At 37.7% G+C, this 15,021-nt stretch overlaps 1 protein-coding gene across 1 annotated transcript in view; it reads right to left on the bottom strand.

Annotated features, from left to right (window-relative positions):
• Positions 1-8,456: 8,456 nt before the first annotated feature.
• Positions 8,457-15,021, bottom strand: part of NALF1 (NALCN channel auxiliary factor 1) — a 492,061-nt gene continuing 485,496 nt past the window's right edge. The window contains exon 3 of the mRNA XM_054218514.1: positions 8,457-8,752. Within this exon, the coding sequence (XP_054074489.1) occupies positions 8,457-8,752 (296 nt within the window). The remainder of the gene's footprint in view (positions 8,753-15,021) is intronic.

The raw sequence follows: 15,021 nt of genomic DNA on the forward strand, positions 1-15,021 counted from the left end.
TGAGGAAAAAGGAAAGTGGTTTAAATTTATTCATTATTTATTTAAAATGGTTATCCCCCCAACACCTTGGGTTTAATTTCATTCACAAATCCCTAGTACCCAAAAAGCCAGACTCACTGTTTGCATCTTTAAATTTATTCTTAGTAGAGCATTATTTTTAGTATTTTTTTCACAATCTTCAACAGTTTCTCCTGTCATTTTGAAAACAAGTTTTTCTGTGAGTCATTGTAATAAATTATTTCATCAAAGTTCTCTGTAAAAAATTAAAGATAGTATTAGTTACTTAACTAAAGTTGCTATAATAATACAATATTTAATATATTATTACAATTTACAGTTTGTTTTTTTTTCTGTTATTTTTTTTTTCCTGACAGGACCACGTAGCCCTCTTTTCAATGCTAAGAATCATAGGACATTCCATATAGTTAAAAAACACTGATGCCAGTTTAGCCCATTTCAAATAAAATCCAGTCCTTAACTCTGAAGAAAAAATTAACAAAAAAAGAAGGAAAAGAAAAGGGAAACAAGATTAAACACAGTTAATTAAATTTGCTTTTAACATGAGCTTTCTGTTCATACAATTTGGGAATAACAGAGGAGTAGAATAATTTTAATTGCAAATCCGTTAACACAAGCATGTAATTTGTAGCTGCATAGTTCAATGTGAATCTTTAAAAGGCCAAAAATCTGTTTTGAACAAACAAAGGAAAACAAACAAATGAAACCAAGCAGCTTCTGAAGAACTACATAAATAAATTATCATTAAGGGTTAATAATAAAAAATGCAATTGTCAGAATTCTTTAATGTATTTTTCACTTGTAGGAGTGAAAATCAGGTTTTTTAAAACATTTCCTCTTGTATTTATAATTCTGTGTAAATTTTTGCATATTCAAACCCTGAATGAAGCTTGTTAGGTTTCAGAAAAAGAAAGGTCTATCAAATCAAAGCTGAAAGCTTTGGCTCAACATGACTTTTGCATAGAGCTGCAGCTAATTATTTGACCAACCACTTGGACAAACCTTTGGAACATTTTAACCTTTCAGCGGTTCACATGCGTATTTATCTTATCCATGTGAGTTTATATGTGCTCAAAGGGACCTTGGGCTTTCGAAATCCTCCTTGAAGTCAGTGGAAGGACTTGCACTGAAACTGGCAGGTTTTGATCCATGGCATTAATCCTAGTTCCATCTAAATGAAATGCATGAGTCCCATCGAATTCAGTGGACCTATGGACTAATGATGGATAGGAAACTGATGGGAGAACATCTCTCTGTGAATGAAAAAATAAATCTTTTTGTTTTTTTTTTCTTTTTTTTTTCTCCTCGTACGTGTAGCAAATATAAGGTAGGAAAGCTTTACATCTTATCAAATGCATTTAATTATTCAGAGGGCTGCTAAGGCAAAACTATGTTCTGTGTCAGACTGGTGACTCTGTCAGAGAAAGGGAAAGGTGGAGGGATGGAAGGAATGGGAGAAAGAAAAGACAATTTTTTTTTCTTCTGTCTTTTTTGTTACTAGTCTTCTCCAAACTCCACAAAAACTAGTGACTATTTTTCCCATTGTTCACAGGCCTGATATCTTCCAACAGATGTAGCTGCTCTGCTTTCTTTTCAGAGTTTTCCTAGAAAGCTGATTAGTAGCAGACGATAGTTAAGTGCCACTACCCTATAGGAACCTGGTCCTGTAAAGTGCTAGGTGCCCTTCACATCAAATGAAATAACTCGAACTGAGCACACTTGGTTGAAATCCTGTATTTGCTGTGCAAATTATAATAAATGCTGTCAAAATTAGCTAGTGCTTCCAAGTTATTTACTGCTTAATATATAATCTGCCAACATTCCTCAGAGGAGGAGGAGAACATCTCTCTTCCACATGTGTGCAATAACCAGACCTCGCATATTTTTACTAGGCCAATTAATAGTTCATTAATTTGTGTCCACTGGAGGAACACCAGAAAAGATACAGATAAAAATGCTTCTTTTTCTTTCTTGTTCAGTAAAGAGAAGCCTGCTGATCAGAGAGAGGACTGATGTGCATTCACGTCAAACTCAATAACTGCATTCTAGCTGATGTAGAGTTATCACTTCATCCTCCATCCGTATTTCATGTAGAATCTTGTCGTGTAAAAAACTTCAGAAATGTGAATCCCTGGTGGAGTTAATTCCTGGGTGCACAGAGAAGGATTCTGAGAGGGCAGGGCTGAAATACGACTATCCTGTTCAGTGTAGACCACTGGCTCGGGTGGCACCTTCCTTAATAGATTCTCTTTTTATATCAACAGCTCCTGTTGTGTATTACACTTCATCCACCTTAATTCAGAGGTGTATATTTACCGCGTATAAGATACATAAAGGTTTGGTGCCGCAATACGCAGGGTTGTCCTGGCTAAAGATACATTCAAATAAATCTTACAGCAGTGTATGAAGGCATTATCTCCTTCTGCTGTCTGCTTTATACCTCTAACAGAAAGTATTCCTCTTCTTTCTTTAATACCTCCCACTGCTAAAGACTTGATGGAAAGGTATGTGTGCCTGTATTACAGTCGTCCCACTTGGCAATTTAGTCTTCACCAGATGCCCCTCATTTTGCACTGGAGTGGGACATCACGTCTTCTCTTTTGCTGATCTTACTCTGGGACAATAAACCCTGGCAAAATCATACCGGGAGGGGTAATGTCTGAACTGCTGTAGAGAGATGTGATAGCGATTCATTGCCAAACCTCTTATCCCTTATGCTGAGATAGTCCTTGGTGTGAGAATAGCAAAAGGATTTGAAGAGATACACAGCTGGTAAAATCTTCAGCCTTATTCAGAGGGCTGGTTACAAAGCATGCCTGTCATTTTAATCCTATTTCTGTTGTTTGGGGAGTTCAGCGCATATATTACATTTAAGCCACAGTAGAGGCTCCTCTGACCTCTGTAATCGGGCCTGACTGAGACTGAAGGTATGTGCAGGGCAAGCACAGTCCCCTCTGACGAGGAAACTGTGTCACTTCGTGTATGTCCAAGAGACAGATGTAGCATTAGGAGAATGAGAAAGTCTAGAGATTGGACTGAAGTGCTGAAGCGTAGTCAGCACTTTGAACGGTGGCTCTCCCGTAGGACCCATGACAGACCTCCTGTGCTACTGACCCCCACTGGAATTGCTGGGATGAGGTCTGTGCTGGGAACTTTCTGCAAAAATGAAGGATTTGAATGAAAAGTTAAGAATAATATCTAAGCTTATAGGAGACAGGGTAGTAAAATGACTAAACCGAATATGCCCCCTCCCCCCAAATTTTTTACTTTTCTTATTACAAAATATATTTTTGCTGCTGAAATTCTACCTGGAAATTCACACCCCATAGAAAGGAAAATAGATACAGTAGTTTTGCCCTACTTACTTTATAGGTCTTATCCTTTGGCATTTTTACTCTGCAGTATGCTGTATTTGTAATAGTTGTGGAGAACATATTTTTGTCTCTTTTAAAATAGAACTATTTTTATATAGAAGTACACCTACATATGCATTTTTTTTTCTTTCCATCTCTGTTGTATTTTGAAGAAGTATAGCTTGTTTCTTAGATGGATTTTCCAAGTTGGCCTAGGTCTATTTTTGGTTTTGTTTTTTTTTTTTCTTAGTTTCATCACTTACAGTAGTTCTCTCTCGCTATTTCCCCCTCCAGGGACAGATAAAGCTTATTCATGTTTGAAACAATTGTTGGAAAATACCAGAAAACTTAGAGGTTTTCAGTAAACATGATTGCTCAGAGTTGTTGCAGAACATGTTGGCAAATTAAATCCCTCAATTTAGATGGTATGTGCTCCAGTCCTATTTGCCATCCAAAAATCTAGTTTTAATGAGAACTATCATACTCAGAAGTGAACACGTTATTTTCCCAAGCTTTTCTAAAATACTGCTGTTTCCTGACAGCTGCTGACAGATGACAGCCTCTTTTTACCTCAGAAAGGCTATTTAATTTCATCTCTGCAATGATGAGGCTTCTGGCAGTTTGTTCTCTGTGTTCCTAGCTAAATTTTGAAACCACTCCTTCACCAAACTAATGTAATAGTTGACAATAATAATAAACCAGAACCATTCACCATTAATATGCCATTGCTAGTCTCTTGTTAAGACTGAGTTGGCTAGGGCTGACCCCAGTGGTCCTTTGTTGATGCACTATGTCCACGAGCAACTCCTGAGTAAAGACTGTGGGACAACAAATCGAGATCTATGTACTACAGTGATTTTTTTGTGGGTGCGTGCCTGTACCTGTAGTCAGCATGACTCTGAGCCCAGCTCGAAGCCTGCCTGCGCAGGGCTTATCACGGGGCTGTGGCACTGATGAGATATACAGCGAAAGCTGCAGTAAGGACCAGGCACCTTCACAGACCCCTTGTTTAGGTGGCTGTTTACATGTGTCTTGAAATTTCCTATGACAAATTTGTTTTACTCTCCTTAAAGCTACCTCTACTCTGCAAATGAGTTTTGCTTGTGCTTTGGACAGTCGCTTAAGACAGGTTTCACTGTGTAAATTTGCGTGCATGTACATAAGCTGTCTTCAGCTCTCACGATAAGCAGGTGTCTTCTGTGCAGAGGCAACGCTTACAAAAAGGACATTCATTATCAGAACAAATATGGAGAGCGCAGAAGACAATGTCTTTGTCCCTCACTTTTTAATAGAAGAGTATAATTATATAAGCTGAGCGCCACATTCCATACCAGATGAAATCTGCCATCTCTGCTGTTTGTAATATAGCTCTCATTCTTTCTCCTTTAATCGCTTAGAATAACATTATTTTTGACCCACAAGAAGGAATTTCTTGGAAGTCAGTTTGGTTTGTATCTATTGTTCTACAGATTCTTTGGCAGCTGATGGCTTTGTTTCATCATTTATAAAACTAAAAATTCATTCTAATGTTTAGTTGGTTTTTGTCTTTAAATTATGACGTGCAGAAGGACAGCCTTCACCTGCTATATTTTCAAAAAAAAGATACTGTCTCTTTAATGAAAGAAAAGCGTCAATATAATGTATTACCGAATGCAGATGCAATAAGGAATAACATATAGCTCTGGTTATGTTATATGACATTTGGCTTAGCAGTATTAACATATTACACAAAATCTGGATTTTCCCTATTGCAGAAAATAAGACGATAAAAGACATGGGAAAGTTCTCTCTTCCATATGATCATAAAATAAATATTGTTCTATTTTTTCTTTTTCTTCTCATCAGTCATTTGCAGAAATATTTTAGTATTACTTCTTTGTTAAGCCAGCTCTTTATCATGTATGTATTAGGCATACAGTACAAGGAGAAATGGAACAAGATGGCAGTTATAGCAGTGGCAAGATGCAAATTTATTCTGGCAAAAAAGTAATATGTGCACAATATCAAGCATGCTTAAGTTTGTGCCAGGAAAACTATTACGAATGAGGAATGGATGGAATGGAATTTTGCATCATACATGATCACGTGTTGCTTAACTTCATAGGAGAGTCTTTGTCTACTCCTGATGTCCTAGGTGCCACCAAGAGAAGCTGCATACCACACTGCTGGAGTGAAAATGGCAACAGATACCCCAGCAGTAGCCACCTCTGCAACATGACTCTTTGTTTCAAAAATTAAAGAAATAGACCTCAAAAAGATGACAGAGAAAATTCACAGACCATTGAACTTCAGGCACTGACTCCAGCTGGGGAGAGGGGGAGGAATTTATTACATCTTGTACTTGTGTAATAACTGAAAGTCTGTAATTGTTTTCTGCTTCATTTTACCCAAGTTTAATTTGGCCACTTTATGCATGTGATGGTGTTGTCACTGTTTTTCCTCATGTCTCTCTGATATTGTATGACATGTGACTGAGTGTAGCCAAGCAGTGGAGGAGTCATATATTTCACTGACACCACTTGAAAACATTTCTATAGAAAAATAAGGGATGAAGGATGAAGAAGAGCAGGAAAGAAGAAAGAAAATGCCTTAAAGATAGCTCTCTACATTAATTCACCATGAGGCAAACCAGAAATAATAACTCTTCTTCATGTGCCAATTCAACTGGGATGAACCAGACTTGCTACTGTATTGGTACAGTGCAAAAATAGATGACAGTGAGTAATGGTGTGAACAAAAAAACTATGAGGAACATCACAGAAATGGATGTTGGATGGCCTTTGCACAGCAGAGGTAGATAAAGGTTATAACAAACTGTTTACTGACCATGTACGCTTACTAGAATTAAGAGGTCAGTTGAACAAGAGCTCACCTAGTAAGAGCTTTCTCAGTAGCGTGACTCATCAGCTGTTGTACAGTACCAGAGCACTGCCCAGTTATTGCTCCATCACTTTTCAGTAACATCTCTGTCCTTTCAAAAGTCTACATTCTACCATTAGTTAAGGCTTTTTCATTTGCATTTCTACATTTTCCCCCACTTTTTGCATCAATTCAATATAATTAATACATGTGCCTCTAACGGAAAATAAAATAACTAAAAAGCACCATGTTTTATTGAACAAAATATAGCATGTGCAAGGAAGGGAAGGGAGGAATTATAGAAACAAACCAGTGCTGAAGAATTTTGCATTAGCTGGTGCTTTTTGTTGTCATATTTGCACAGACCATTTTAGGCTCCTCAGTCCGGGTTGTTGTAAAACACTATCAAAACAAATACTCTTGCAAAATATTTGAGCTTTCACAGCACATCTTGAAATGCTTAAGCAGTATGGTTGTCTTTTGTTTTTTTCCAGAATTTAACAGACCATAAATTGTATACAAAAACGCATTATGCACCAGTGATTAAATGTTCTTACAACATTAATATTTATCAAGGGGTATTTCATAGCTAGAAAGTAGGTAACTATATTTTATTTCCTAAGAGAACATTTCCTATAGTTTTCCTTCATCTCCCAGCTACACAGCAAACATCTCTAAAGTGCACTTTCCAAGTGTAGTTAGAGAATAGGAAGGAATGTAAAGTTTTTAAAAACAGCCCTTATTAACTTTTCCTTCCATTGATTCTACTGTAAACTCTAAAAAGCCTTTTTAAAAAGCAAATTCTCATACACTCAGCAGGTGAAATTTTCCCACAAAAATAAAAGTAAACAAATTAAAAACCACCCAAACAATGAAAAATCAGCAGATTACAATCTTTTCTCTTGACTACTCATATCCTAGTATATCTTTACTGTTTTTATTGCACATTTATGAAAACGGTTGTCCTATATATTTAAAACAAAATAGTTTCTTTATCTGTGCTAACACATTCTTGTGCACCCTTAATAACTAGAGTAACTTTCAACAACACGTAGATATTAGAAAAACAATGGAATCAAAACCAAAGAAATACTTTGTATTATAGATGCTGAAAGGCTTCTAGTGTAATTTTTTTGAGACAAAAAGACTTGGATTTTGGAAGCTCTTTGCTCCCATTCCTTATGGAAAGCTGCTGGTTATGTGACAGCAGGAGAACTCAAAAAGTAATTCACAATGAATGCCAATCCTTCACCTCCAATATGAAGGTTTCCCAACTACTCAACTTGCTGAGCATAACTGGTTTTACATAGCATATCTAAAAAAGGCTGCTCCTGTTCAACTGACCAGTGAGAAAGGACTGGACTTCTTCAAAATGGGTATTGGAACAACAGTTTGTTATATATTTCTTTACATTTTTTAACTGTCCGATCCCACCTTGTAAGGAGAGCACTTGTTTGTTCAGCTAAAAGGAACCCCCTTCATGCTCCTTTTGGGTTTGCTCAGTCAACTGGTTTGTGCAACAGTGGCAGAGGCACACTGGAACTGTGTACCCATTCATTGTGATTACACAGACAGAAGCAAATGTACGTTGTCTGCCAAGGGAGATGGGAGGAGAAAGGAGATGAATGGTTCCCATGGGTAAGAGGACAGTTAGGTTTGTTTGGGTTTTCTTGTGGTTGCTTTTTTTTTGCCTTTTTTTGCCTTTTTTTGTTAAATTTTGTTTTGCTGTTCTTTTTGTGTTTTTTTGGTGTTTTTTTGGTTTTTTTTTTTGTGGTTTTTTTTTGTTTTTTTTTTTGCTATGTCATGGAATCATAGCAGTCATTCCTCTAATAGAAACTGACAGGACATAAAAGACAGAACTATCAGATGAACACACACAATGACTAGAAATATATCGACAGAGAAAAGACTTAATTTAGCTTTGAGAAACCGTCCCAAAAATAAAATCCTGTATTAACAAGTGCAAAAAACAAACAAAAAGAAACTCCAAACATTAAAACACAGTGTATAAAATGGTGTGAGAAATTTAAGTCACCATACAGCCTTTTAGTCAATAAAAAGCTGTGTTCGTGTGTCTTTGTTGTTTGGGTAGTGGCCCATTCTTTTCATTTTACCCAAAAGGTCATTCAAGAAGAGATCTGAGGGTAGAGCACTCAGTCCTTGCTATTTTTGACTGTAGTCATTTGGGCCTGTTGTGTTTCTATCATATAGGATGAATCCTTTCTTTTATTCCTCATTGGTTGAATTATCTTCCAAAGTTGTTATGCCTCCAAAGCCCAGTCCTGTTGAGTTCTGTGCTGCTGAGACTGTAAGTACTGTATGTAAGAGAATTAATACAAGAACACACAGTTTAAGTCTGCTGTTACACAGTCTTGATGCTGATGAAACTGTGAGCGATGTCCTGTGACACATTGTTGAGCCACTTGTTTTTATAGTCCCTTTGGATTGATGATCTGATAATAGTCCCCATCTGACATCACAGCATTCTGGTTCTGCATTGGTTGGATAGTTTTCATAGAGCCCTGTAGGGTAAACACAAGAAAAAATAAGCATCAAGCACAAAAAGATTGTCACAAAAGAAGTCGGTAGGTCAAAGGAACAGTCGACAGTTTAGTCCGAGCTATGGAATCCACATCTTTGGGTTAGCCTGAGGCCCTCAAAATGCTTGCATTTTGCTGAAAGGAAGCAGCATCAAAAAATCATTCAACGGAAGTATGACACTGAGCATGGCTGTGTAAAGAAATGGTGCTAAAAAGTAATTATTAATGTCTGAATGGTAAGGATATTTGAATTCTTTCTTTTTGGGAAGGGACAACCAGTGATGAAGTAATAACCAATTGAACTGGACATTTCCACAAAGTTTGAAAGGATCTTGAAATTCTTCCTCAGTCTGCGAGTGCATACCAGTAATATCACTGTCCATGAAAAGATAGGCATTAAATAACAAATAATTTTCTTCACCATGAGGGTGGTGAGACACTGGAACAGGTTGCCCAGAGAGGTGGTGGAAACCCCATCCCTGGAAGTGTTCAAGGCCAGGCTGGACGGGGCTCTGAGCAACCTGGTCTTGTAGTAGGTGTCCCTGCCCATGGCAGGGGGGTTGAAACTAGATGATCTTTAAGGTCCCTTCTAACCCTAACCAATCTATGATTCTATGATACATTGACAATATTGACACTATTGACTGTCAAACCAACACAGATCCAACAGCTCCACAGGAACAGCTTCCAAACAGAGCTGTTCAGAGTCTCGTTTACCCTACCCCACATGAGTTCTTCCAGCTAGGATGTTCTCTTTGTCATATCCCAGAGGTGAGAGCAATCTTTCCGTGCCATGCAATAATTAGATCTCTTGATATTTCTGACCACACATCTAGGCTATTTCTGCCTTTAGAACTTTACTGAGTTACTCAGCCTGACCTGATTAAAAATTTCTGAACAGTTAGAGGAATTCTGTCTTATCCAAAAGACACAACTGTCTTTTCAGACATTGCCAATACTGTCTGTATTACTATACAGGAGACTAACATAACCAGAGTGTTCTGTTTACTTCCCACGTATCTTCCTTTCTGATAAATTAAAACAACATAATTTAGCCTGTGTAACTAATGGTCAAATGCAAGAATGTCTAACATAATGGACCTTTTCTCCATTTAAACTGATCTTGGAATAAATTTTGCAGTAAATAGTTACTCTATGGTAGTGCTAGGTTTTGCTAGAAAAAAAACCCTATGCGTGTTGAAGTATTATGATAGAGATTTTGAGAGCAACTAAACAAAAAGTGCATTAGGTATGTTGGGCATGTTAAACCTAGACTGTCACTTTTTTACATAGCTGACACAACAGTCTACTATGTTATACGTGAGTCCAAGTGAAGTTGCATCTATTTTTGGATTCAAACAAGATTTTAAAGGTACAGGAATGAGAACAGCTTGTTTGATTTTCTGTAAAGTCAGGGTTTACTCTGTAGGAAATCAGGCCATTTTTGCACCTATGCACTGAGATACTTAAGGCAGCATAGCGATGCTTGAAAATTATTTATTGTCTCTCAGATCATCATTGAATGTACTTCATGTTTTTTAAGAAATTCTGTTGCATTTTGGAACATGTGGACAGTTGTTCATTGCACGTATAATAAACCAATCTTATTGCTAACCTCATATTTTCTGAGGCCCATCTTTTGGTGTTTGTGTACATAAGCATGTTTTTAAACATGGTAACATACAGGAAGTGCCTCCCAAAGCAGGTAATTACATGATCTGTTATGTGACTGCAGTAGCTCAAACTATTAGTGGTAATTGAAGAGACACAGAGAATGGTTAATGCTTTGATCCCACTGAGGCTTGTTTACTATTCAAACTGTATTTCCTGCCTTTCTTGTTATAGGAAAGCCCAGACTGCCTTTGAAATCAAAGCCTACCTATACAAGTTGGCAATCAAAAGGTATTTAAATAGTTCATATGCACTTACTGATTTATAAATAAATCTAAGGCAACCTCACATTCAAAGCTGCATTGAACTTGTTCCTTAATGCAAAATCATATTTCCTCTTTATTTCAATTCAGCAATCAAATTTAGGTTTTGAATTTGTTGTTACATATTTAATAATCAATTAACTACAGAACCACTATCCATATGACAATTGCCGAACATTTAGATAAATTCAGTCAGAGCTTTTGCACTGAAGTAATAAAACTTCACAACTCCACCACATACTCGTTTGTAGCCATGAGTATCAGTTTTGGCCCCTTGGATCTAATCAGTCAGCCCACTCAGTCAGAGGACTACAAAGCCATGACCTACCAGAAACCCTGGAAAACTGGCTACATCAACCTTGGAAAGCCATGGAGAAAAAAACCTGTTTTGGATTTTATATGGACACAGAGTTCAGGGTAGGAATAGAAAAGATACCTTTACCCACCAAACCACCAAGGCTTCTCTCTTCCTCTTCTGTCTTTATAGTTCAGTTTGTAGACATCATTACTGTGTATCACTTAGATGCTCAGTAATTGTATTTCTGAGACTAACTTACTAACTGTTACTGGCTCAAAACCTACTTTGCTTTTCGCTTTTCACTTCAAATTCTCAGCTCTGGATCTCCATTTACCAATTTTTCCCAGCAGTCACCTATATTTCACCAGCAGAAATCCTGGTCCATATGGAGGTTCTTGGACCTTGATTTTAATCAAGCACCTAGAATTTGCCAGGATACTTTTTGGTATCAAACCATTCTCCAGACAGATAGGCTAGCACTCATGAAGGTCATGTAAAAGGTATCTCTTTCCTTTGTAACCGGGTGCTTTTTTCACACACAGATAACATTTTGATGATCAGCAGAGCAGTTATATCTGTAGGGAATGTGTGTCACTAATGCTGATGCAAGAATTAAGGCTACTCATTTGACTGAGATTATGTTAATGGAGACATGACTGTAGATAAATCCCATGTATCCTGCTCAGCTGAATCATACTGAAAGAAAAAGGAGTGACAGCATGAGCATCGTATTCAATTTGTGCAGAAACAGCTTTGGGGGAAAAACAGCAAAGTGCAAATATGTTCCTGTACAAGAATTAAAATCACAAAGACTGTTTATGGATGCATGGTCTGCTGATCAGCTAGATCACCAGCTAACTCAGAGAATGCAGTGGTTTCTGCCTGAGCACTTGCATTTCTTTTGCACAGGAAACAGCATGCAAAAGAGGTGGTTGCATTTCCACATCTCACCCTGACACTGTCAGGATGTGTCATGCATGTAGCTGCACCTATATCTGTACCAGTTGGTCTGGCTTGGCCCACTTCTTGGTTTCTTTGCTACAGAAAGAGCTATGAAGCCATATTATTCCACATCTTCCAGTCACCATCAAAGGAAACTAGTCTGGTTGATATATTTGCTGTCATTGTTGGATAAGTATTTTGGAAAGCCACAGAAATAAAACAGATATTTTGTTATGTTATGCTTTTTCCTCATTTTCTTTCTGTATAGCTCTAAACTGTGGTCCTTTCTGATGTAGATTTCTGTTTGTTTTGAGAAGCATACCAAGCTTGCTGTGCTTGAAGAAAAGACTATGAACTAGAAGAAGAAACCAGTTAAGTGGATGTAGTATACCAGAAGTTTCGAATGCTCCATTTTTTTGTGCAGCACAAAGTAAATAATATCTGCCAAGAGTGATCCATCCAGCAGTGACATCACTGTACCAGTAAATGCCAACACTCTGCATGACATTTCTCTTTCTGAGGAATTATTTCTGAGACTTCAATATTAACATTTTCCAGCTACAGAAGGCAAGGGAACACATTAGATATTATATGACTAGACTTCACTGCTTACATCTGATCTGGAAGCCAGCTCTCTTTGATCTTATGCAGATGGTCCTCTCAATTTCTAAATTGCTGTGTCTGTGACACCTTATGATGCTTCTGTTTAGACATGTATTTTATACCCTTCATATTATAAAAAGTAATAAAATGAAATGTAGAAGAAGGCTTAAAGATAAATAAATTATTCTTTAGTCAAACAGATTATTCTTATACTGGTGAATAAGGCTGTTCAGCTCTTTTGAAAAGGCTAATTTCCATTTCAGACTCCATTGCAAATGCTGGATGAGGTCTGGGTTGCTGTGTTTTAGTTTTGTTTTATCACTGTATGTTGGTGACTATTTCAAATAGTTGTCTCTGGAACATTTCCTTTCTGTATGCATCCACATTGACAAAATATTCACTGTGTTTCTTCACCATGCATGGATTTTTTTTCTCTAAAATATGTACAGGACCAATTTCCTCCTGTCGGTGTAAAGCAGTGTTACCCCTGTAAAACTGACTGAGCCACTGCAAGTCAGAATAAAAAGCAAATAGATGACCTTCAAGGTTTTACAATGAACCTTTTCAGCTCTGCTATGTTGAGATACAAGATAAGGGTGAGATAACTTGCTTCTAGCAAGCATTTGTCTTTCCCCACCCCACCCTCTAGTTTTGCTTCTATTATGTACAATTTTTGATCAAAAGGATTTACTACTTTGATATGATAGGAAAGGGTCACATATATCGAAGTACTGTGTTGCCATAGAAAGTTCAGGGATATCAATAGGTTAATTGCCTGGGTTGTTTTTATAGGAGAAGAACATTTGCAGCTAATAAACCTATTATAATATGGGACTGCATTCATGGGAAAGCCCCAGTACTCAAAACTAGAATGAAATTGGACTTAAAAAGAAGAGCTATTTAGTTGACAGATTCTGCTGCAAAACCATGTCAAATTTTCCTTGTAAGCAGATCCATAGCTAGTAACGATTTAAACCATGCTTGTCAAACATAAATGGGATTTGTCCTGCTGTCTGTGTTAGTTTAATATTTTGATATTTTAGGATCTAACAAGAGGTGTAGGCAGGAGGCAAATGACACATTATTATGAGTTATTTTTAGAGTAAGAATTTGGATCAAGTATATGTATTTTTTTGGAGTTTGCCAAGAACAACATAAAGCGGATTGAATTCAGAGATTTTCTTTTGTTGAATTGTTTTACAAAAAAAAGATAGATTGTGATGCATTCTATATATCGCATTTTCTCAAGGAAATTGCTTTTCAAATTGCACTGAAATCAGGGCACCTGTTTTGAAACAAACACTCTATAGCTAAACCTGCTGGTGAAACCCAGACACAAATCTTCCCCTTGAGAAGAAGCTGCAGTTAAAAGAATTGTTCCCAATACCTTTGTTGAGCTTTGTTAGTCAACAAAGCCTTTCTACAGGTTGGTGAGAATTCTCTGTAATAATTCTCACTACATCCTTAGAAACACTAGTGTGCACTATGAAATATGACTGACTGTTTCCTTTCTGGTGAATACTCTTCTTTAAAGGAAGAGGAGTTTCTGAGGAAGTGCTACTTTGCATGGATCACATAAGCATATGCTAGTGATATTTGCCAAAAATTAATGTCACACCATGCATTCCAAGCAACTGAGATGCTAATCAGAGCACATGAAATCAGGACCCTAAATTAATACAAACCGAATGGAAAGATATACGTGATTCCAAGCACCTGAATCACCTGTCCTTTCACCTCTTCTCTCCCCTTATCTTCTCCTTCTGTGTTGAAAAGTATCAGAAGTCTTTTCAGCATGGGAGAGCAGACAAATTTGATTTTGACAGAATCACAGAATGGTTTGGGTTGGAAGGGACCTTAAAGATCATCTAGTTCCAAGCCCCCGGCCCTGGGCAGGGACACCTCCCACTAGACCAGGTTGCTCAAAGCCTCATCCAGCCTGGCCTTGAACACTTCCAGGGATGGGGCATCCACAACTTCCCTGGGCAACCTGTTCCAGTGCCTCACCACCCTCACAGGAAAGAATTTCTTCCTCATATCCAATCTAAATCTCCCCTCTTTCAGTTACTCCGTGTCCTATCATAACACTCCCTCATAAAGAGTCCCTCCCCATCCTTCCTGTAGGCCCCCTAGAAGGCTTCTATAAGGTCTCCTCAGAGCCTTCTCTTTTCCAGGCTGAACAACCCCGACTCTCTCAGCCTGTCCTCATAGCATAAGTGCTCCAGCCCTCTGATCATCTTCGTGGCCCTCCTCTTGGTGGCAGTATACTCGTTCTGATGACACTGCTCTTAGGAAATACCAAAGGGTGTCATGCTGGTTTTGGAAGAAGCTAATCAACACATCTCTCCCTTATTGCTGCTAGCTACGTTCCCTTCCTTTCCTTCATGGAACAACTCAAATGCTCCATTAAATTCCATGACATCTATTGTACAAGTAAAGATTGTGAGCATGTGGCTGGGATTTCCTGCGTGATA

Source organism: Rissa tridactyla, chromosome 1, assembly GCF_028500815.1.
Source record: "Rissa tridactyla isolate bRisTri1 chromosome 1, bRisTri1.patW.cur.20221130, whole genome shotgun sequence".
NCBI lineage: Eukaryota > Metazoa > Chordata > Aves > Charadriiformes > Laridae > Rissa > Rissa tridactyla.